Source organism: Jatropha curcas, chromosome 2, assembly GCF_041381405.1.
Source record: "Jatropha curcas cultivar XTBG-Jc1 chromosome 2, XTBG_Jcur_1.0, whole genome shotgun sequence".
In the NCBI taxonomy this organism is placed as follows: Eukaryota; Viridiplantae; Streptophyta; class Magnoliopsida; order Malpighiales; family Euphorbiaceae; genus Jatropha; species Jatropha curcas.
In genome coordinates this window covers 25,050,723-25,073,315 of record NC_143152.1, presented here as the reverse complement: position 1 = coordinate 25,073,315, position 22,593 = coordinate 25,050,723, and the positions used below count along the sequence as shown (strand labels likewise).

The 22,593-nt window shown below is 35.1% G+C and overlaps 1 protein-coding gene across 3 annotated transcripts; it reads left to right on the top strand.

Annotated features, from left to right (window-relative positions):
• Window positions 1-2,770: 2,770 nt before the first annotated feature.
• On the top strand, window positions 2,771-22,150 carry PRT6 (proteolysis 6). 3 transcript variants are annotated; one of them, XM_089717514.1, is made up of 19 exons: window positions 2,771-3,137; window positions 3,468-4,571; window positions 8,685-9,868; window positions 10,021-10,161; window positions 10,783-11,026; window positions 11,114-11,836; window positions 12,239-12,448; window positions 12,570-13,246; window positions 13,898-13,949; window positions 14,109-14,745; window positions 15,138-15,346; window positions 15,432-15,964; window positions 16,066-16,170; window positions 16,313-16,379; window positions 16,496-16,573; window positions 19,146-19,214; window positions 19,499-19,596; window positions 19,727-19,856; window positions 21,650-22,150. In XM_089717514.1, the coding sequence occupies exons 1-17, from the start codon at window positions 3,060-3,062 to the stop codon at window positions 19,571-19,573; spliced, it is 6,186 nt and encodes a 2,061-aa protein (XP_089573640.1). In that variant the 5' UTR covers window positions 2,771-3,059; the 3' UTR covers window positions 19,574-19,596; window positions 19,727-19,856; window positions 21,650-22,150. The 3 variants fall into 3 exon arrangements, with proteins under 3 accessions (XP_089573640.1, XP_089573639.1, XP_089573641.1); XM_089717513.1 differs by having other exon boundaries at window positions 2,772-3,137; window positions 19,499-19,593; XM_089717515.1 differs by lacking the exon at window positions 3,468-4,571 and having other exon boundaries at window positions 2,774-3,137; window positions 19,499-19,593.
• Window positions 22,151-22,593: the final 443 nt, after the last annotated feature.

The following is a 22,593-nucleotide window of genomic DNA, read 5'->3' as shown; positions in this document are numbered from 1 at the left end:
AATTGTAAACCAAATAGTTGACATCATGACAAAGCCACTTAAATGACAACTTTTTGAGAAACACAAGTCCAAGCTACATCTACTTTTCAATCCGACATTAGCTTGAGGAGTGCTGATAAGGAATTATGTTTTTCTATCAATATCTATATTTATCTTTATCTCTTAGTAACTAAGTCTATCACTTTATCTTTATCTCTTAGTAATTAAGTCTATCACTTGTAACCATATGTAATTATCTTTATCTTTCTATCTCTTGTAAGTCTATATATATAAATATGTACATTCACCATTATGAATAGTGAAAACACAAAGATCTTTTTTATAAATCTTCACAATCATAATTTGATATGTAAATAATAACTTCTACACAAGTAAAGCAATAAAAGAAGAAGTATAAGAACAAATTGTCAAAATAATAATCTAGTTAGCATTGTAGGATAAGACAAAAGTAAAATGAAACTTCCCCCACAAATAAAAAGTATAACATGTTTTAATCCCCATGAATAAATACAACAAAGTATGAAACTATTATTTCTACTAGGTTCAAGAGTGCAAGATGCTAATACTAGCATGAACTTAGTTCTCCTTTTTAGTGATTTGAACTTGAAGTGTGGTAGAGATAAGCTCTTGACTAAATAATGATTTAATAGATAGACTCAATCCTAAACTTCATTAAAGATTGATGAAAAGATAAAGAAATCTTGAGGCAATTTTGTGGATTCAAGATAAGCCTATTTTCTATAATAATTTATAAATTGAGAGAGTAGAAATAAATATTGAAATAGTAGATGAAGTTTACCTCAATGTTTAGAGAGAGGTTTTTAGTGGGCTCGTGAGGATTTTACTGCAAATTTTATTTCCTCTATAATTTTCCCCTATAGTTTTCAAAGAATGATCCCCTTCCCTAGTTATTCTATATGGTATTTTCTTCCCTTCAAAAATTTTTACTATCCAAACGGAAAGATTTCTCCCCTTCAGATTTGACTTGACCTCTGAAATTTGTCATCTTTCCCGTCAATCAAAGGACAAAACATCTTTCTACTTCTTTTAGCTTCTTTCATAATTCGTTGTCTCAACCATAACTCTTAAGTTCCACCCACGATTGATCAAACCAAAATGCATATGAGTATCATGTTCAGAATTTTATCAGATACTAATATCTTTTATAAGCAAACACTGTTATAATGCTTCAATTTAACAAAAAGAAAAACTTTTGTAATGCTTTTATATATTGTTTCAATTCAATAAAAAACTCTTTATAAAATTTTAATCTAACCTTTATGAATTTATAATGGTTATACCCATCAAATAGGCAACAAAATTAGCTTGATTATAGATTCAACGATTGAATACGCAAACAAATTAGGGTTCAAAATCTTGGAATGAGGGGACTATTTTCTTTTCTAAAAATGAAATAAATTGAAAAGAAAATACCTGAATGCTTATAAGCAACTCGTGAAAAAACAAAAAAATTTCTATCTACTGCACTATAGTGATTATATATTTGGTACAAACCCTAAAGAATCAAGATTGAAAGATCAAGATTACTGTGCTTGATCAAATTTACGTTTATACAATTTAAGAAACTACCACTAATTAAATAGTACTGAAAAAAAAAAAAAAAAACTCAATAAAGTTGTGTATTAACTCGGAGACACCCATCGATCCATTCGTTGTAGATGTTGATTGGCTCCATTAAAGGGTTGATCTTGGTCAATTAGCTAGATGTGCAGATGCTGCAACCAACTTCCGATCAATGATGTATGCAATAACTTTGGAATGATTGCAGAAAGGATAAGTGAAGACTATGTCGAGTTTCTCCAGCATGGCTTCTTTAAAGTGCGCTTCGTTTTCATTTTTTTCACTACAAAAACTTTAAATTTGTTGGAGAGAAAATTTGATTGATATGATCGATAAAGAAAAGCTTATGCGATTCTAATGTAAATCCAAAATTGAAGAGAATTTGAAACCAAGGGTGGCTTGAAAATGACGCCTCTCCTTCAATTTGGTTTGTTTAATGTTATAGTTTTGAAATATAAATCATATCATTTTGGATTCTGATCAATGCAAAATCAAAACCAAATGGATGAGTAGTTAGGGGTGTGTAAAACTACTGACAGAATCAAATTGAAAATCGAATCGACTCATTTTAGTCAGTTTAGACAGATATTCAAGAGCTGTTCGGTTAATCAGATCATTTAGCTCGATTTGATTGCATAGAAATTCATCAGCTCGATTGGACTTAAAACCAAATTGAAAAAGCAAAAACCAACTAAAATAAACCGAATTGATTAATTTGGTTCAGTTCAAATTCAATTTCGATTAGGTTCGATCAGTTGTAAAAAAAATCCAGTTTGCATTTTATGTCCTGGTTCGTGCTCACCTGTGCGAGCAGTGAATTAGTGTGGTCATTTTAATTTTTTTTTTTTTTTCTTTTTTTTCCTTTGAGGCGGCTATGAACACTCCTATAGAATATCCAAAAGTTGCTCCTTTATTAGCCCAAAGGCTTTGAAATTGCGCTAAAAATGGGTCAATAGTTAACCAAAGCTGGGCCGAAAGCATTATTTCTTCTGTCATCCATGACATCTTAGCTAAACCATAATTGCACGCTACAACAAAACCACGCACGGAGAGTAAAAAGAACCGCAACACACATCAGCATCGCTTATCAGACCTAAAGTAGTAATTATAATTAAATAATCTAGGCTCCGACAAACGGGAGCCAAACAGATAAACGGCACTGTTAAAGACATGCAAAATCCAAAATAAGAATTCAGCGGATAGTAAAAAGCATTATTTAGACGCAATTTACCTTTCTTTATCCACTGAGATTCTTCCAGACGACGATAGCTAAACCGCCTGCACTGTCAAACTCACAGAAATATATAGAAGAAAGTGGTTGAATTCATAACATTTGAAGGTTTAATGGTGGCTTATAAAGTTAAATTGAAAAATCAAAATCCATACTTACAAAATTAGGGTTTATAAACCTGGGGGGAGTTAGGTGTTTTTTGCGTTTGTGTTGCTCAGATTGGGTGTTGCGTATTTGCCGTCTTGGTATGGATAATATGGACATCGATTCGCCCGCTGAACCTAACCCTCCCAAGCCGCGTGATCGAGATGATCTAGTCCTGCGGGTTCGAATTTCATTTTTCATTCGATTTCTTTTCTAGCTGCTTCTAAAACAATGGTTTTGTTTTTCTTACTAGTGTGCATTGGGTTTACTTGCTTGTTTTCAGTGTTTAAATTTGCTTTTAACTATGAGTAATTTGATATTTTTGAAGCAGGCAATCGACTCGAACTTACTTTGTGTTTGTTTAGGATGAAAGTTTCGACATTTTCTCACCGTTTTTGTTATAACTGAACTTGTGATTATAAATGACAGAGTAATGGATTGTTGGATTGTTTAGTGGTTATTTAAATGAATTATTCACATTTTTTTCCCCTTAATTTTCAATGTTATACAGAGGCTTGCTCAGCTTGGAATTCCTGATGAGTACCTTCAAAGGATGCATGCTGGTATAGTTGCTTTTGTCATGGATAATCCAACCTGGATTCCTGAGATTGTCTCTGCTATTTTACCTCCTGATGAGGACGTGGCAGAGGTTCTCCAGGAAACCAAGGCAGGATCAAAGAAGTCTGTGATCCCAACAATGAAACATCGGTTCAGGGGCTGCATGATTTGGTTAAAGTGGTTGATGTTTTTGGGTGAACCAACCATTGCTCTGGGTAGACTGGCAAGGATAAGTACTGGTCGAGGTGTTTGTGGGGCTGTTTGGGGAAATAATGATATAGCATATCGATGTCGAACCTGTGAACATGATCCAACATGTGCAATTTGCGTTCCTTGTTTTCAGAATGGGAACCACAAGGACCATGACTATTCCATTATTTATACTGGTGGAGGATGTTGTGATTGTGGGGATATTACAGCATGGAAAAGGGAAGGCTTCTGCTCGAAACACAAAGGTGCTGAACAAATACAGCCCCTTCCAGAGGAGTTTGCTAACTCTGTAGGGCCTGTACTTGATGCTTTATTCATTTGTTGGAAAAATAAGCTAGTATCTGCGGAAACCTTCTGTCAGAACAATCCTAGATCAAATGACCGTATTTTAGTGCGCAAGAAGGTCTCGAATGAGTTAACGTTTGTGGTGCTTGAGATACTTCTTGAGTTCTGCAATCTCAGTGAGAGTTTACTTAGTTTTGTTTCAAAAAAGGTGATCTCGTTAGTAGGTTTGTTGGAGATTCTGGTAAGGGCGGAGAGGTTCTTGAGTGAAGGTGTTGCAAAGAAACTTAATGAGCTGCTTCTGAAGTTATTGGGAGAACCAATCTTTAAATATGAGTTCGGTAAAGTCTTTTTAGGTTATTACCCTGTGGTTATACATGAAGCCATAGAAAAGGATGATAATACTTTCAAGAAGTATGCACTGCTTTCTACATTCTCTGTACAGATCTTTACAGTGCCAACTCTGACCCCACGACTTGTGAAGGAGATGAACCTACTAGCTATGCTGTTTAGATGTTTGGGAGATATACTCATTCATTCTGCTGGAGAAGATGGTCGTTTACAGGTAAGCCTACATTCTTGTCTACTTTGTATTCAAATTCTACTTGTCTGCATATGCTTTACTTCTCGTGGCTGCATAATGTAATTCTTTACTTAGTGCCATTTTTGCACCTGAACAGACATATATCTTAAGGGTTGGCTTGCTTGAATAGCTTTTTCCATACTGGAGACTATATGGTGAAGAACAGTATTGTCTTTTCATGCGTTGTGTTGAATTTATGTTTTTCCTATGTTGCCTATGTTGCTATCTTAAACTTGCTAGTCATAGAAGTTCTTCTGTTTTGAAGACAAATATGGTACCATTTATAATACTTGGAAATTCCATGCTTCAAATGAAAGTTACAAACACGTGTTTTGTATTGGATGGTGTTAGCTTGTTTGTTGCTCAAATTCTCTATTGGGTCTACTTGCTGAAGTCCTGTGAAATACTGCAAATGAAGTTTCTATTCAGATCCAGTGATTATGTAGTTTTGCTTCATGAACTACATCTTGATTTGATTTTCTTTCATATGACAAGGAATTACAAGCAATAAGCTAGTAAGTTTTTGATGAATAATGTTCACAAAGAAGCTTAAAGAATCTTTCTTGATAGATATTTGAAAGCAAGCTAAAAAATGTCTAGTTCATCGGTCGCGGTTTGTTGCTTTTATTTGTGCCTTTTTCATTCTATCAAAAGCCTTTTTAGCCTCTAAACATTTGCTTGTATGATCTCTGTAACTATTCATCCTTTATCAGTCATTAATTTGAACTAGGCATGTACATTTGGAAGAGCAATGGATGGTGCTAATCTGCTTTGTTCTATTTGATTAGGAACTTGTAGTAGAAATTTCTTTGGAAAATTTGCATCATGTGTAATATGTAAATACTAAAGGCAAACATGGCTCTATGTTCCTTGATGAGATTTTTTTTAAAGATTGTTTATCAATACCTGTCATTAAGGAAAATTGGATTTACAGATTTTTATATTTAGTTAAAACTCTGCCCAAGTGAGTCTAGCAAAGCGTAGTTTGTCTTAAGCCTAGAAAAAGGAGAATGTTTGTGATAGGTTGACGGCTAGCGTAAAAATCTTCAAATATGCATTATGAAACCTTTGGAATTGGAGATAGGATTATCTCTTTAAAAATAGTGTTGGGAAATGAGATAGTTAACATCATGAGTGCTTTTGCTTCTCAGGTAGGATTAGACGGAGTGTCTAAAGCTAAGTTTTGGGAAGAGATGGATGCATTAATACAAGGAACCCAAGTGACCAACATATTTTTATTGTTAGGGTGGAGGGGTTTAAATGGACACATAGGTGGAGATAGCAGCGACTTTGATAGAGTACGCAAAAGTTATGGCTATGGCAACATGAATGAAGAGGGGAAGACTATTTTGGATTTTCCATCGGCTTATGATTTAGTCTTGGCTAATACTTGCTTTAAAAGAGGTAGTCAAACTTGATCGCCTTTAAGAGTGGGGGTAACCAGAGCCTAATAGACTTCATACTTACTCGAAGAAAGGATAAGGCTATGTGTAAAAATTGTAAAGTTATACCAGGAGAAGCTATGTGTAAAAATTGAAAAGGTATATCAGGAGAAGCCTTAACAACTCAACATAGAATATAGGTATTAGATGTGAAGAACAAGAGTAATATGAAAAAGGGAAGAGTTTAAGAGAACCAGAACGGATATTGAAAAGTTAAAACCAAGTAGCTTTTAAGGACAAGCTATTAAAGGAGAATGTGTGGAACTTAGAAGTTAATGCGGAGGACCTGTGAAAAGAAATGAGGAGTTGCATTAAGAAAGTGGCAAGCGAAGTGCTTGGTGTGTCTAAAGGGTTAGGGCCTTGACTGCAAGATTCTCAGTGGTGAAATGAGGAGTTACAAAAAGTCATCAAAGCGAAACGAGACTGTTATAGAAAGTTACTGAAAGCATCTAATTAGGAGGCTTTTGAAGAATATAAGAGAGCAAAGGGAGAAGCTAAAAAAGCAGTTGGCGAAGCTAGAGATGAAGCATTTGTAGACTTGTATCAAAATTTGTGAACAAAGAGGGGGAAAATGATATGTACAAGCCCGCAACGCCAAGAGAGCCGAGAGAGAAAAAGGGTATGGACTTGAGTCAAGTTAAGTGCATTAGAGAGTGAGTAAGAGTGCCTAATTCTACATGTGTAACTAAGGTTTCTATCTGTCCGTAGGGTAGGGAGGAAGGGAGGGAGGGAGGGAGGGAGGGAGAATATTATCTCTTTGGCATGTGATAGGCAGAAACCTTAGTTGGAAATGAGATCAACGAGGCTTTGAAGCATATGTGGTCCAGATGGTATCCTTATAGAGGTTTGGAAGAGTCTTGGGGAAGTGGGAGTTGCTTGGTTAACTAAGTTATTCAATACCATTCTTAGAGGTAAAAAGATGCCAAATGAGCAGAGAAAGAGTACTTTGATATCGATATATAAGAACAAGGGAGACATCCAAAGCTGTACAAACTACCATGATATTAAACTTATGAGCACACGATGAAGTCTAGGAAAGAGTAATAGAACATAGATTGAGGGACATTACAAAGCCTGTTAAGATCTACAACAAAGGCTATTTTCCTTCTAAGAAGAATGACATAAATGTATTGGGAAAAAAAGGACCTAGACATTGTACATTGACCTAGAGAAAACTTATTACAGTGTCGAGGGAAGTACTTTGGTGGGTATCAGAGAAAAAAGAGTTCATACCAAGTATGTAAACACCATTAAAGATATGTATGAAAATGCAGTCACAGTGTGAGAACAACTGGAGGGCATATAGAGGAGTTCACCATAATAGTTGGGCTACATCAATGATATGCTTTGATCCCATGCTTATTTACTCTAGTAATGGATGAGCTACCTGTATTATACAAGAGCATGTTCCCTGATGCATGTTATTCACAGATGATATTGTCCTAATCGAGGAAACTAGTGAGGGAGTAAACCAAAAGTTGAGACTGTGGAGAACTGTTGAGGATAAGAGTTTTAGGCTAAGTAGAAGTAAGATGGAATACATGCACTGCGAGTTTGGTTTAAGGAAAAGTAGGAAAGTGAGGTTAGATTAGATAGCATAGTGGTGCCCAAGTGCAACCAATTCAAATATCTAGGCTCTGTGTTTTAGAAAAGGGGGCGGGGGTGTTCATATAGATGAAGATCTTTTTCATAGAATTCAAGTAGGATGGATGAAATGGAGGAGAGCTATAGACGTACTATATGATAGGAAAATATCTAACAAGGGGAAAGGTAAGTTTTATAAGATGGTTGTGAGACCAACAACTCTACATTGGGAGTGAATGTTGGGCATCTAATTTGCAACATGCTCACAAGATGAATATTAGGGAGATGCATGCTAAGATGGATGTGTGGTTACACAATGTTGGACAAGATTAGAAATGATCACATTAGACAAAAGGCACAAGTAGTGGAAGTTGGAGATAAATGAAAGAACACTTGAGATGGTATGGTCATGTATTACATAAAACATATTGTCCTGGTTCACAAATGTGATAATTTAGTAGTAGAGGGTGCTTAAAAGGGAAGAGATCGACCTAGAACTGCTTGGAGGGATAATTGTCACTAAAGATCTACGGTGTTCGGATATTAGTGAGGATATAGCTATAAACAAAATAGAATGGAGGCAAAAGATCCATATAATAGACCCTAGTTAGTTGTTGCCTATTTTATGTCTTGTCCTATTCATGAATATGTCACATTGATTTTAAAATTCTCATTCAAAAAATTTTCTACTTTGTCCTATTTAGTTGTTTTAAATTTTTTGTGACTTATAATTTGATTTACATTGACACTAATTTGGTCAGAGCAAATATTTGAAATAAAGGATTCATATAGCCAACCCCAACTATTTGAGATTAGGGATTGGTTGTTGTTGTTGCTGTATATTTAGTTAATAACTTAATATTTGAAAAAGCAGCTAGGCTTATGGGCATTCTTATCTGATTTCAAAGCTCATTCTTATGCCTGTGAGTTGATGATATCTTTAAGGAGCTGATGACTTATTGTTATTTCTCTGTCGATGCCTTTTTGTAGCTGTAATTTCAGCTTGTCTTATTTCTTTTGTTCTTTCTGTTTCATATGGCTGAGTTTGTTGATTATTGCCTCTTTGCAGGTTACTCGGTGGGAGAGATTGTATGACACCACTATTCGTGTGGTGGAAGATATTCGATTTGTTATGAGCCATAATATTGTGCCCAAATTTGTAACCCATGATCAGAGAGATATCTTGAGAACTTGGATGAGGCTTCTGTCTTTTTTGCAAGGAATGAGTCCACTAAAGAGAGAACATGGCCAACATGTAGAGGAAGAAAATGATAATATTAATTTACTTTTTGTTTTAGATCATTCTATTGCCAATATTCATTCTCTTTTGGTGGATGGAGCTTTTTCTACTAGTGAAGAGACATATGATACTTTTCCTTACATGAATAAACAAGATATGGATGAGGAAGATAGTGGCAGACATACAAAAGTAGGACGACTGTCTCAGGAAAGCTCAGTGCCCGGTGTTTCAGAACGGAGTGCTTCGTCTGCGATACAATTTACTGAAGTTAAAGCAGATCCCTTTTCTCACCGTTTAATTCCTTCATCTGTTATATGGTTAATATATGAGTGCTTGAGAGCCATTGAGAATTGGCTGGGAGCTGATGGGTCTCTATCATCTTCAAATACTACCAGCACTTCCAGCAAAAACTTTTTAGCATTGAGAAAAACTTTATCTAAGATTAGAAAGGGAAAATATATATTTGGTGGGTTTACTGGTTCAATTGAAGATCAAACTAAGCAGTCTTTTACTGGTTTAAGCATGATTATGGACTCTGAGAATGCTAAAAGTATAGGGCAGGATTGCAAAATGGTTTCCGGTGACATTGAAACTGTCAATCCTGATGAGATTTTGATGGAAGCAGACAGTTATACAGAATTGGACACCTCAAGTATTTTGAGTTCGCCCAATTGGCCAAATATAATTTATGATGTTAGTTCACAGGATGTATCTGTTCACATTCCTTTACATCGGTTACTTTCCTTGCTTTTACAAAAAACACTAAGACAATGTTATGGTGATTCTGATGTTCTTAATACTACAGCTAATGTAAGCCCTTCGACTTCATTATCTTCATGTGATGATTTCTTTCGTCATGTCCTTGGTAATTGTCACCCATATGGATTTTCTGCATTTGTTATGGAGCATCCTTTACGTAATAGGGTGTTTTGTGCTGAGGTCCATGCTGGAATGTGGAGGAGGAATGGTGATGCTGCCATTTTATCTTCTGAATGGTACCGTTCAGCACGTTGGTGGGTATATGTTTCACTTGATTAATAATTTTAGGAGAAATTGTCTTGATTAGCTTACCCAGCGTTCTTCTTTTTTCTGCTTCTTGGGGTGGTTAGGTGGGTGAGACTAAAGTATTAATGCTCATGTATTTCTGGTGGTTTTGTCTTTGCAGGGCTGAACAAGGTTTAGAACTTGATCTTTTTCTTCTGCAGTGCTGTGCTGCATTGGCTCCAGCTGAACTTTTTGTTAATAGAATTGTAGAACGATTTGGGCTATCAGACTACCTTTCCTTGAACCCTGAGAGATCCAGCGAGTATGTAAACTTCTTCTTAAGTTCAAGCTGAAATATATGGTTGTAGATATTCTGTGATGCTGTATTCTTTATGTTGTTTCTGTGCATGAACGTGAAATGTAGGTTTCATCAATTTTATTGTTTATTTTGTGTTTTCAAGTTTTTAACATTCTTCTTTAAATTGTAAAGGGGGATAGGATTTTTGTGATTAAATCCTTGAAAACATGATGTTTTATGATTTGCTTATTAAGTCTGATAGATTTTGGATTTCTTGTCCAAGTTTTTACCAATCCACCTGTATCTGTTAAATACCCCATGTGCATGTGTATATATATACACACATATATTAATATCTGTTTTGCTGGCAACACTTTATCTTGTAGATGCATTCTTTTAATTTTTTTTTTTTTTTTTTTGTTTTCATGTCCTGATGATAAAGCAGTCTATTTGTGTTCATTTTACGCCAACTTTCCTAATACATTTGTATTTTATAATTGCCATTTGCCTTTTTCTTTTTCTGTTTTATTCCTTTTCTCAATTCTGGGTTTTGTGTTATTGTGTGATTGCGGCATATTGAATTTGATTTGACATATCTTGGGATGTATGAATATTGAAGTTATGGCATGGGAATTGCCTCTTCAGGTATGAACCAGTTTTGGTGCAGGAAATGCTCACGCTTATTATACAAGTTGTACAAGAAAGGCGATTTTCTGGGCTAACTCCTGCTGAAAATTTGAAGAGAGAATTAGTTCATAAGTTGGCCATTGGAGATGCTACTCGTAGTCAGTTGGTGAAATCTTTGCCTAGTGATCTCTCTAAGTGTGAACAGCTTCAGGAAATTTTGGATTTAGTTGCTGTATACTCTAATCCATCTGGCTTTAATCAGGTTTGTATTTTGTTACCTAGAACATTTGTCAGGGTGTGAGTAGATATTTGTTTGAATCACTTCTCCTTGTATATCTCTACTCTTTAGGGAATGTATTCTTTGCGCTGGACATTTTGGAAAGAGCTGGATCTGTACCACCCGCGTTGGAACTCACGGGAATTGCAAGTTGCTGAAGAAAGATACTTGCGCTACTGTAGTGTGTCAGCATTAACCACTCAGCTGCCCAGGTGGACAAAGATTCATCCTCCTCTCAAGGGTGTAGCTAAAATAGCCACCTGTAAAGTGGTTCTAAGAATAATACGAGCTGTGCTTTTTTATGCTGTTTTCTCTGATAAAGTAACTGAAACGCGTGCTCCTGATGATGTTCTTATAATGGCATTGCACCTGCTCTCGTTGGGCTTAGATATTTGTTTTCAGCGAAGAGAACGTATGGACATGTCACCTTTAACTGGAGGTTCTATTCCTTTGCTTGCTTTTGCCTGTGAAGAAATTCGTGAGGGATTGAATTACGGTGCTGGTAATCAGAGCTTGTTGTCACTTCTTGTCTCATTGATGAGGATGCACAAGAGAGAGAATTTGGATGTCTTTTTAGAAGCAGACAGTTGTAACCTTTCTTCTTTGATTGAAAGCTTATTGAAGAAGTTTGCAGAATTAGATTCAAGTTGCATGATTAAACTGCAACAACTTGCACCTGAAGTGGTCATTTATTTATCACAATCAATTTCTACTAGTGCTTTTCAATCTCTGGGATCAGCATCTGATAGTGAAAAACGCAAGGCCAAAGCTCGAGAAAGACAGGCTGCTGTATTGGTGAGATTTTAATGTACATTTTTACGTGAATTCCTTCTAGAAATTATTTTTTCCAAATAATGACAAATAAATTCTGCTCTCTATCATAGGAACCTATATTTCTGTTTATAATTTGTTGTTAATGTTGCATGATTTCTCACGATGTAAAGATTAGGTTCACTCACCTGAATCTTGATTTGGTTCACTTACCTGAATCTCACCCTGACCTATATTGCATGATTTCTTACTCGGTAAATATTAATTCCATCATAAAAAATGGAGATCTATTTCTAAATAAATTCTACACTTTAGATTCATTTATGCCAAAATGGAGGCTACTAGATCAAGTTGAGGGCAATTTGAATCAAGATGAACATAATCTTGAACACCTAATTTGTTGAGCATACTTGGTCTATGATGCAGGCAAAGATGAAAGCTGAACAGTCCAAGTTTTTGTCCAGCTTTAATTCCAATAATGATGATGGCGACGATGACGATGATGATTCAAAATCTGGACTAGAAGAAAGCAACATGGATAATAGACGGGATTTGATAGAGTCTGCAAAAGATGTTTGTTCCCTATGCCATGATCTTAAATCGAGAAATCCTGTGTCCTTCTTGATTCTTCTTCAGGTAAGCACGTCCTTTGTGTGTCTTCTGTGATTGTTGTCATTAACCAGACTATTGAAATTTTAGTTACTTGCAAGTTGTAATATATATTTAACTTACTTATATCACTTGTTTTTTGATGAAGAAATCAAGGGTTTTAAGCTTAATTGACAGAGGTCCCCCCTCTTGGGATCAAGTTCGGCAGTCTGATAAGGAGCAAGTCTCTCAAATTATAAACAAGGTCACTGATCAAGCTGGAATAAACTCTTCTTCGAGTGTGATTTCATCTAATCAGTTGGCACAATTGGTCCAAAATGCAGTCGATGAATTAGCTGGTTATGCTCAACCTGGGGAAATAAGCAATTTTCTAGAATTTATCAAAGGCCAGTTTACATCATTGAGGAACACTCAAGTGCCTAGTTTGTTGAAGAATGGGAATGATAGAACTGCATATACCTTTGAGACGTTGGAACAAGATATGTACATGTCCATTCGGAAAGAAATGAATGATAATATTGTACTTTCCAGTTCTGGAGTAAAGAATGTAGAACTTTTGGCAGATGAAAGTGGTATGAAAAGCAGGAGGAGTGCGGATTCTGTATTGCTTGGAAAATACATTGCTGCCTTTTCAAAAGAGATAATTGAGCATCCTTCATCTTCTGGAAATGCTCTTGATGACATTGCAATGGCAGAATCTACTTCCCAGGTTTTTGCATATGATGGATTTGGCCCAGTTGACTGTGATGGTGTTTACCTGTCCTCCTGTGGTCATGCTGTTCATCAAGATTGCCTGGATCGATATTTATCATCATTGAAGGAAAGGTAAGTGGCGTTGGCAAGAAAATTTATATAGTTTCACCATCAAATCTTGTTTTCCTTTTAGTTTTACTCTGCTTTAAAGCTGATATGGTCATCGGACCTAATAAGCCAAATGGTCTTCGAAGATTTAATCTGGATATCTGGGGATTAAAATAAATATGTGTTTCTTAGATATTGAGAATATAAAACAAAAAGAACAAGCAGTTTAAGGATTTATCTTGTACTGTTCAAGCAGTGAGATTACAATGTCCCAATTGCTTTGGTGGAACTTGCTTCTGCTTCCTGAACTTAAAGAAGTCAGGCCTGACTCCTTTGTTTGTCTGCTTTTGGTCCAACCCAAAACAAGTTAAAACACGTGGGTCTAATACCTGGTTAAATCGCCTGTTTAACAGATGTCAAGTCCATTGTCTCAAAGCATTTCTGAATTGCATTGCCCTTTGTTGAGGTTTCTGAGGTCTTGAATCCAGTTTATGTTGTTCATGAAGTTTCAAAGGAATGCCTCTATATTGTCATTTTTGTCTCTCTATTTTTCTTTACCTCCCTTTTTTCCATTCTTCAACAAGTTGCAATACAATGTGATCTTGAAACCTTTAGAATGAGCTTGGTTTTTGTGTATTAAAAGGTTTAAAATATGTTCTTATGCTGCTTACACAGACATGTAAGGAGAATTGTTTTTGAAGGAGGACACATTGTTGACCCAGATCAGGTACTACCACTTCTTTTGAAGATTTGGCATTGTTGATGTGCTATTGTGTCACAAAAAACATAAATATATGGATCTCTTTTCTTTTCTTTTTTTTTTTTCCATTCCTTTGTTTGATCCAGGCGGTCACTTTTCTTTTGTTCGTTCCTTTATTTTATCCAGGGTGAATTTCTCTGCCCTGTATGCCGTCGGCTGGCCAATTCTGTCCTGCCTTCATTGCCTGGCAATGTCCAGACGGTTTGGAGGGAACCTATAATTTCAAATGCTAGCCCAACAAATGCTGCAGTATTAGCTACATCAAGTGAGGAAAGTACTTCTCTTTTGCTTAACCAAGGCTTGTCTCTCTTGCGATCTGCTGCATTCTTAGTTGAAAAGGGAGACATATGGAGAAATTTTCCCCTGCAAAGAAATGAAAGAATGAAGCAAAATCTTGATTCAATCTCTCGTGTGCTCTTCAAAATGTATTTCCCAAATCAACAGGATAAGTTCTCAAAGTCCACAAGGGTAAACCATTGCATGATCATGTGGGACACACTTAAATATTCCCTTAAATCTGTGGAGATTGCTGCACGGTGTGGCAGGACTCATGTGAAACCAACATATGGTCTTAATGCCTTGTATAAGGAACTTAAATCTTCCACTGGTTTTATACTATCATTGTTGCTAAGGATTGTGCATAATTTGAGAAGTCAGACCTCTCTTCATGTCCTTCAAAGATTTAGGGGTACTCAGCTCTTTGCAGAGTCCATATGTTCTGGAGTTTCAATGGACCACGCTGGTATTGCTTTTGGACAGGGAGGTGAGTTGTTACCTTGTGGCTTTCACATGATCATTATACAGTTGGTGCTGAGTGCTTTTCTTGTTTTGACATATAGGGTATCATTTTGTGTATTGTTTTCAGATTGGCATTATGTTGTCATTTTTGGTTGAATATAATATTTCATTATAGGGTTAGGCATTTGATTTATGAAATGCAGGCTATCAATCATATGAACTTCTATAATGATCAGTTTTGGAAGAGAGTTTTCTAGAATGATGAAACATACAGTTTTTATGACCGGTTGAGTTGGTCTCGTGGAATAAATAGCATTTTCTTCTTTGAATAGGCTGCTTATAAAATTTAATTTTTCATTATTTTTGAATTTGCTTGAAACTATAATTTATTGGTGGTATTGATGCTTTGCTGAACAGGTGAAATGTCTTCCCTTTTGAAACATGTAGAAAAAGAAGTACCATATCCTGACATGCAATTCTGGAATCGAGCATCTGATCCCATCCTCACTCATGATGCTTTTTCATCATTGATGTGGGTGCTATTTTGTCTTCCACATCCATTTTTATCATGTGAGGAATCTTTGTTATCGCTCATGCATATCTTCTATATAGTCTCTCTAGCTCAGGTATGATACATGCACATCATCTACTCTTGGTAATTTGACATTCCATTGCAATCCAGTTTTCTAATTTATGTACATTGAAATTCAGGCTATACTTACTTATTGCGGCCAACATCAACATGATACTAGGGAATCAGGTTTACCTGATTGTCTGATTGCTGACATCTCCAAAGTTGTGAAGGGATCTGGATGGATCCGGCAATATTTTGTTTCGAACTATGTTGATCCTAGTTCTGATGCTCTGGATTCAATTCGTAGATTGAGCTTCCCTTACTTGAGGAGGTGTGCATTGCTTTGGAAATTGTTGAGTTCTTCTGCCTCAGAACCATTCAGCTCTTCTGCACTGAATAGATCATCCCATGGCATCGATGAATCCATAGACTACATGGATGGTGATATAGTTGAACTCAATGAAGTTCAGAAGCTGGAAAAGATTTTCAAGATTCCCCCAATAGATGCTATTCTTAAGGATCAAGCAGTGCGATCTTTGGTTATGAAATGGTTACATCACTTCCACAAGAAATATGAAGCCTTTAGATTTCAACACATTTTGCATTGCACACCTGCGGTCCCGTTCAAATTGATGCAGCTCCCTCGTGTATACCAGAATCTACTTGAGAGGTTTGTGATAAATATTACTCTTCACAGATGTTTAAAGTAGGTCCTCTATCTTCATTGAGATTCCAGTTAGTTAATTGTAAGAATATATGTGCTTCATTCAGGTATATAAAACAGCGTTGTGGTGACTGCAAGAATGTTATTGAGGAGCCTGCACTATGCCTTTTGTGTGGTAGATTGTGCTCACCAAATTGGAAGCTCTGCTGCAGGTTAAGATCTTGCTTTTATCATTGTTATTAGGATTATATGCATGATGAACATGCACATGGACATGTTCTGGCTTTCTTGTATCTTTGAAAGAAAACATGGTGATGCCATTAAGTTGACAAAAACTTTTTTCTTCTACCAAAGGGAAAATGGATGCCAAGCTCATGCGATGTCCTGTGGGGCGGGAACAGGTGTATTTCTGTTGATCAAGGTATCATTCCACATTTTGGAAGATTAGTTAGTTATGTTTTATGTTTTGGTAAATTTATTCTTTTGTAGTGTTTCTTATTATTTTCATAGGACCTAATGCTAGTTCTATTTTCACAGAGAACTACAATTCTGCTACAGAGATGTGCACGTCAGGCACCTTGGCCATCCCCCTACTTGGATGCATTTGGTGAAGAGGTATATTCTTCTGCTCTTTCAAACAGTGTAATTTTGATAGGGTTCTCTTTTTGGCTGATTTCTTTATATGCATTCTAGTAACTTAAGTTGTTAAAAAATTAATTAGTAAAAATTTGGGGACACAGAGCCTCTTATGCTGGTGAAGATGAAATTAGTGTAATTTTTATTATATAATAGTCTTTCACTATTTTGAATTGGAGTAATAAATTAAAATTTTTTTATCAATTAAATTTTTTTTATTTTTAGGTGGTTTGTAAAATCTTACGACTTTGTGGACTGTCTACTAATTCTAGTTTAAAAGGCAATTTTGACAACCTGGGTGGTTGTAGTATAGATGAAGTTGCAGACTCTGTTTGACAGAGAGATAGATAGAGATCTGAGGTCTGTTTTTCCTTTGTGGTGATTTTGTTGATGCATATGGGCGGCAACCTTACAAAAGTATGAATAGAACATGAATATCCACTTTATTATTAGAATATTGTCATTTGTCTCATGCTTAGGGCCAAAGGTGGAGTTTGGAGTCCTCTAATTGCATGCACTGAATGATGATTTTTCTTTTAGCACTTAACCAATTAGGGGCTGAAGGCAGGTGTAGATTCTGTGGTCAACTCTGCTTTCATATTGGTCAACAGATTCCTCAAACTTGAGATTTTGTTACACTTTAAGTGTTCTAAGGTGTCCCTTTTTTCCCGAAAACTTCTCATCTTTCATTTGTTTTCCAACATTGAGCTATGTATCAATATTTTGCTAAAATCTCAATTTTTGTGTACTGGATATATGAGCTTCATATCATTTCATTTAAAAGGATAAATGGCTCAATTTGGTCCAACTTGCACATGTCCAATTAGGTCCAAATTCACTTTTTGATCAATTTGCCTATAAACTTTTGATTTAAGATCAAGTTAGCCCAATTGTTTATAAAAATAATAAAATATAATTTTTTATTTTTCAAATTATAAAAAATTATTTAAGAAGTAAAAATACCTGAAAAATATCCCTGGCACCATTTCATCATTGCCTAAACACACTCAATGTGATCTTTCTACTTCCTCTTTTCTTCTCAGATACCTAGTGGAAACCTGAAAACAACACAATCTTTTTCCCTTCAAATCCCTTACAGAAATCATAAAGACCAAAAATTTTATCTTGCTTAGGCATGTAGAGAAAGAATAGTGCAAAATCATGATGAGAAATTTTGTGAGAAGAAAAGCAAGTTCAGCAGCCGCCTTTGTACTGCCAAAAGTCACACAGCTTTAGTTCAAAAACAACTACACCTAAAAGTGGAATGATGTTGAGATCAAAATTGGATTTCTAAATACATAACGAATTTTAATAAGGTTATGCCTATGGAGTTTTAGAGTGAGGTTAGGGAAGGGGTAGAGTGGAGGAGAGGTGTTTGTTATCCAACTTTTTCAATTAGGTTTGCAGATAAAGTCATCAAGCTTCGATTCAAAACCAATTAAACCAGAAAGTGGAGCGGTTTTGAGGTCAAAATTGTGTTCGTGAATAATTGTTGAATTTCAATGAAGGTTATGGTTATGTAGTTTTAGAGTGAGGTTGGGGATAGGGTAGAGTGGAGGAGGGGGATAAGGTTCATTATGTAGCTTTGATTGAAGTTGGAGATGGGAATTGGCTATGGAGATGGGAAAAGATGACAGTGTTTGCAAATTGTTTTAATTATTTTTTAATCTTTTAAGCAGTTTTTATTATTTTAAAATAAAAATACATAATATTTTACTTGTTCAATCAATATCAGGTAAAAATTAAATTGATCTAAAAAGAAAATTTTATGGGCTAAATTGGTCCTGAAGTTAATTTTGGACCTAATTGGATATCAAAAGAAAATTTGAGGGGAAAATTTGAGCATTTATCCCATTTAAAATCTAGATCTCTTTGCCCATTGTCAGAAATAACTGATCGGTATTATATCTGTTTTCTGTCTTTGGTCTCTATTCTTCTATAGTAAAAAGTTATATCTAGGAAAATGGGTTGAAAAAACAAACCAAAATTGCTTTTGCCGATTTCACATGTTTTTGCGATTTTTTTTTCCTTGTTTAAGTTATTAATAACAAAAGTAAATATATTTTGATATTACATTATTCTTTGACTATTGGAAAACAAAAACCGAAAATTAAAAACATCTCTACCAAACAGCCATTGAAGTTTTCGGTTCAACTTCTTTTAAACTTTATCATTGTTATTGTTATTATTATTTTTAATTGTTCCAATACCTTTTATCTTTTGTGGTGGAGCTCTAGATTGAGAAAAGGAACAAATTTAAATGTTCAAATGTTGGTGTGAGGTCAACGCTAAACATTAGTATTATATATAATAATTTGATATTGCTGACTCATCATTGTGATGGAATTGGATAGTAGAGGAACAGAGTTCATATAGATGCTTGAATCTCTGAGAAAATGTCATTATAATAGTTTAGCTCCCTTTGCCTTTCTGATGTTTCATCACACTTTTATGACTCGTGCACCAATATACGGCTTTTATGGTTTCTCATTTGTTATTATCAAGCTTATTTGATACTTCAATGGATGATTCATGGTAATTATTCTTGCAGGACACTGAAATGCATAGAGGAAAGCCTCTGTACTTGAATGAGGAGCGTTATGCTGCTTTAACATACATGGTGAGCCTATTTGACATCTTTGTTTTTTTCCTTACTGACATTAGAGGATACGCCTGCTGGACAGGTGAAAGCCTTTGGTTAACATTTTTGAGTCTTGTCCTCAAACAAGTTAAGTCTTTACTGCACTTCACCTGCCAATTGCATTATTCGCTTTTCGCCAAATACATAAAACACTGAGAGATTATTTATGAGTATTATACTAGGTATCATGGATGCTATGTGTTTGAGTATATCTTGGTTCTATTGTTCATTTTGTGTTTAATTGATTTAGTATTGCTTGACAGGTTGCTTCTCACGGCCTTGATAGAAGTTCTAAAGTTCTTGGACAAACTACCATGGGATCTTTCTTCTCGGTCTAGTTTGGAAGACATTCTTCGAGGTAGTTGTGGGATTTTGTCTGTTCATCTTTGCTTTTTTGTCGGTGGATGTTTGCTGTTGGATAAGATTGACTAAATTTATTTTTTTGCTGACTATTTTCTGGATGTTTCATGTATTGGTGAATCTTCATTCAGATTGGTACTGAACGGGCTTTGCCAAATGCCAAGATGTTGGAATTGTCCTATCTTATTGTTGGCTGAATTTGTTGAGAATCTTGGGTTGAGATGCTGTTTATAAGGATGGACAAGCAGTACATTAACTTCAGTTAAGTTTGCTTGTACTTTATTTTGTAGTATTCTTCTCTTTATCTCCTTTTAATGAGTTCATCTCCACGCCAATTAAAGCACCCTTTTGGTAGTATCTGAACAAATATGGGAAATAGTGTCTGAAAAGAGAGAACTTCTTATAATCCTTTGAAACTCTCTTGATAGGAGTTTGTCCTAGATCCTATAGAGGTTTGTTTAAGCTGAAATTTGAATGTCGAATCTGAATCAACATCTTATTGAGCTTAGTGATTAAGAAGTAATATCAATAACTGATTGCTGAATGCTTAGTTGTATATTGTCACTTTACAGTTGTAGGAGGCAATTTTTACTTTCATGCAATAAGTTACATAGTTTCCCCAACTAGTTTGGGACGAAGGATTGTTTTTGTTGTTGTGTCGTAAGTTACATAGTTTCCAATAGGCTGCTAATAAAGAAGAAGAAGAAGAAAAAAAAGAAACGAAGAAAGAAACGACCCCTAAGTGTGATGCTGGTAGTTTACCATTTTGTTTGAATAATTTTCCCCTATAATATTCTGAAGAATTCGGATCTGACATACTAGTTTAAAAGCCCAAATTCTTGATTTCTCTGAACTGTCACGCTGATGCTCCAAAGGGTACAAAATATGGTTTTTCGTTATTTACAAATAAAGCTTCTGTAGTGTTTTTCATGATGCTTTGTTATCTTGTGGTTTCTCCCATTTGCATATTTGGTATCTTGTGTTTTTTCTATTGGCATTGTTGGTCTAAACTTCTGCTGATGTGGGGGTCATACTGCATAGAACAATAATAGAAGTTTAAAGTTCTTTTTAGTGATTTGGCATCCAAACGGGGATATTTAGGAACCGTAATGGATTGAAAATATATCTATAAAAATAAATATTTTATTTAAAGATATGTGGGACTCATAACAACTCAAAAATATGATTACAAAATAAAGATTTTATTTAAAAATGAAAATCATTTTTGAAATAAAAATTTCTTTTAATGTTTTTTTTAATTTTTGAAAAGTGAAAAATGATGATAAATTTTTGCATATTCTATTAAATATTATATACAATTATTTTTCATTATAATTTTATTTGCCTCTTGATTTGGATTGTGTTAGAATTATTTCTAGATTTCAAAAGTGGGCCAAATCTAGGTTTCAAAAGATTGCCTCAATTTTTTTTCCAGTTTTTTATGTCTAATTTTGTCTTTTAAAAAGTCGTTTTTCATTTGAAATAAAAAAAAATTTTCTATTAATACATTTTCAATTTGTTGTGGACCCTGCATATCTTGATCAAATGTCATCTCTTAAAAATATGTTTTTTTATTACTGTTCAATGCCGTTTTGCTATCACAACTGCATAAGTTAACACATTAGCTAGTTTGGTGGGTAATAAAGGGTATTCTTGTTTACCTTGTCCCGCCCTGGCGGAGATGCCACTTATGCAGATACAAGAACCTGATTGTATTATGAAATTGTGCTTTTCATGATTTGTTTGTGTAGATGTGTGAAAAATAGGATTTTGTTTTCTCTTTCAGTTTTCAGCCTGAAATATATATTTCGTTTAGATTTGGTTTAGTTATGCTAGAATTCCATAAAAATTTGGTTTGTAGGAGCGAAACGATCGTTTTCATTCATTATAAAAGTTTAGTTTGTAGGAGTGAAACGATCATTTTCATTCATGCCAAATATTAAAATGTGAAATTTCTCAATGAGGCCTTAATTTCTGTTTAGTTCCATCTTTCTGCTGCTGTGTTTTGCAGAAGCACCCTAACCTGTAATATTTTTATTGATGGCATTTTGCAGGTATTTTGGATTCTTCTGCTGATGATCAAGAAATGCCGAGTCTCATAGTTATGTTCCTTTCCTTGCTTCTAGCAATGACATTCTATGGTTTTACAGTTACTGGAAGCCCCACCCCCCCAAGACCATCTACAATCATGTTAACAAGACAATGAAGTTCATATATATTAGGTGACCTGTTGCTTGAACTGTGCAGCTTTATTTTATTATTTTTTTAATCAAGCAGCAGATATAAAGCAAGTCCATGTAAGGTTTTCCACAGCCCCTTTTTCTCTTTCTTCCCCTCCTCCTTGCCCGACCAAAACCTCTTTTCAAATGCTCTTCTCTTTTAATGGGATTGTTTAGCTGGTAAAAGTTGAGCTAGTGGTACGAGAGCATTGGTGCAGGACAATTTCCAACTGCATTACTACTGTAAATGTTGTATATATCTTATATTCTTCATCATTTCTGCAGCTTTTGTTGTTTTTCTTTAAATGAAGACGATGGAGCTCAAAATTTGTATCAGTTTCCTTCATACCCATTTGTTATTATTTCAAGTAGTATAATTGTCGCCACGTAAGGATATGTTGTATGGTCTTTGGGTCGCTTACATGAATGATGGTACAAAGAAACATTTATTGGTATGATACTGTAAATTGTGAATTAATTATTACGAGCAGCAGTAAAGAAGCTAACGAGCTCTATTGCATTTGAGAAGATAACGACAAAAGAGTGGGTTCTGGGACACCCTCTTTTGTCCCGACCGGTTTACGGTAAAATCCAATCCGACAGTCCTAGAAGTAAGCTTATACTTTATCTGGTTTATATTTCTAAAATGAGTTACTTTCTTCTTCCAAAAAAAAAAAAAAAAAAAAAAAAAAAAAAAGGTTATTTTCAGGAAAATGTTGATGAGTTTGGTTCTCTACATTCTAGTCTTTCAAGGATTGATATGGGCACAAAAGTATACT

What these genes read in the sequence shown, in the direction of transcription:
- PRT6 (XM_089717514.1), top strand. Translation starts at nt 3,060, where the DNA reads ATGGATAATATGGACATCGATTCGCCCGCTGAACCTAACCCTCCCAAG. An exon ending in GAGAAGATGGTCGTTTACAG is followed by an intron (nt 4,572 to 8,684) that starts GTAAGCCTACAT and finishes GCCTCTTTGCAG; the next exon opens with GTTACTCGGTGGGAGAGATT. An exon ending in AACCCTGAGAGATCCAGCGA is followed by an intron (nt 10,162 to 10,782) that starts GTATGTAAACTT and finishes TTGCCTCTTCAG; the next exon opens with GTATGAACCAGTTTTGGTGC.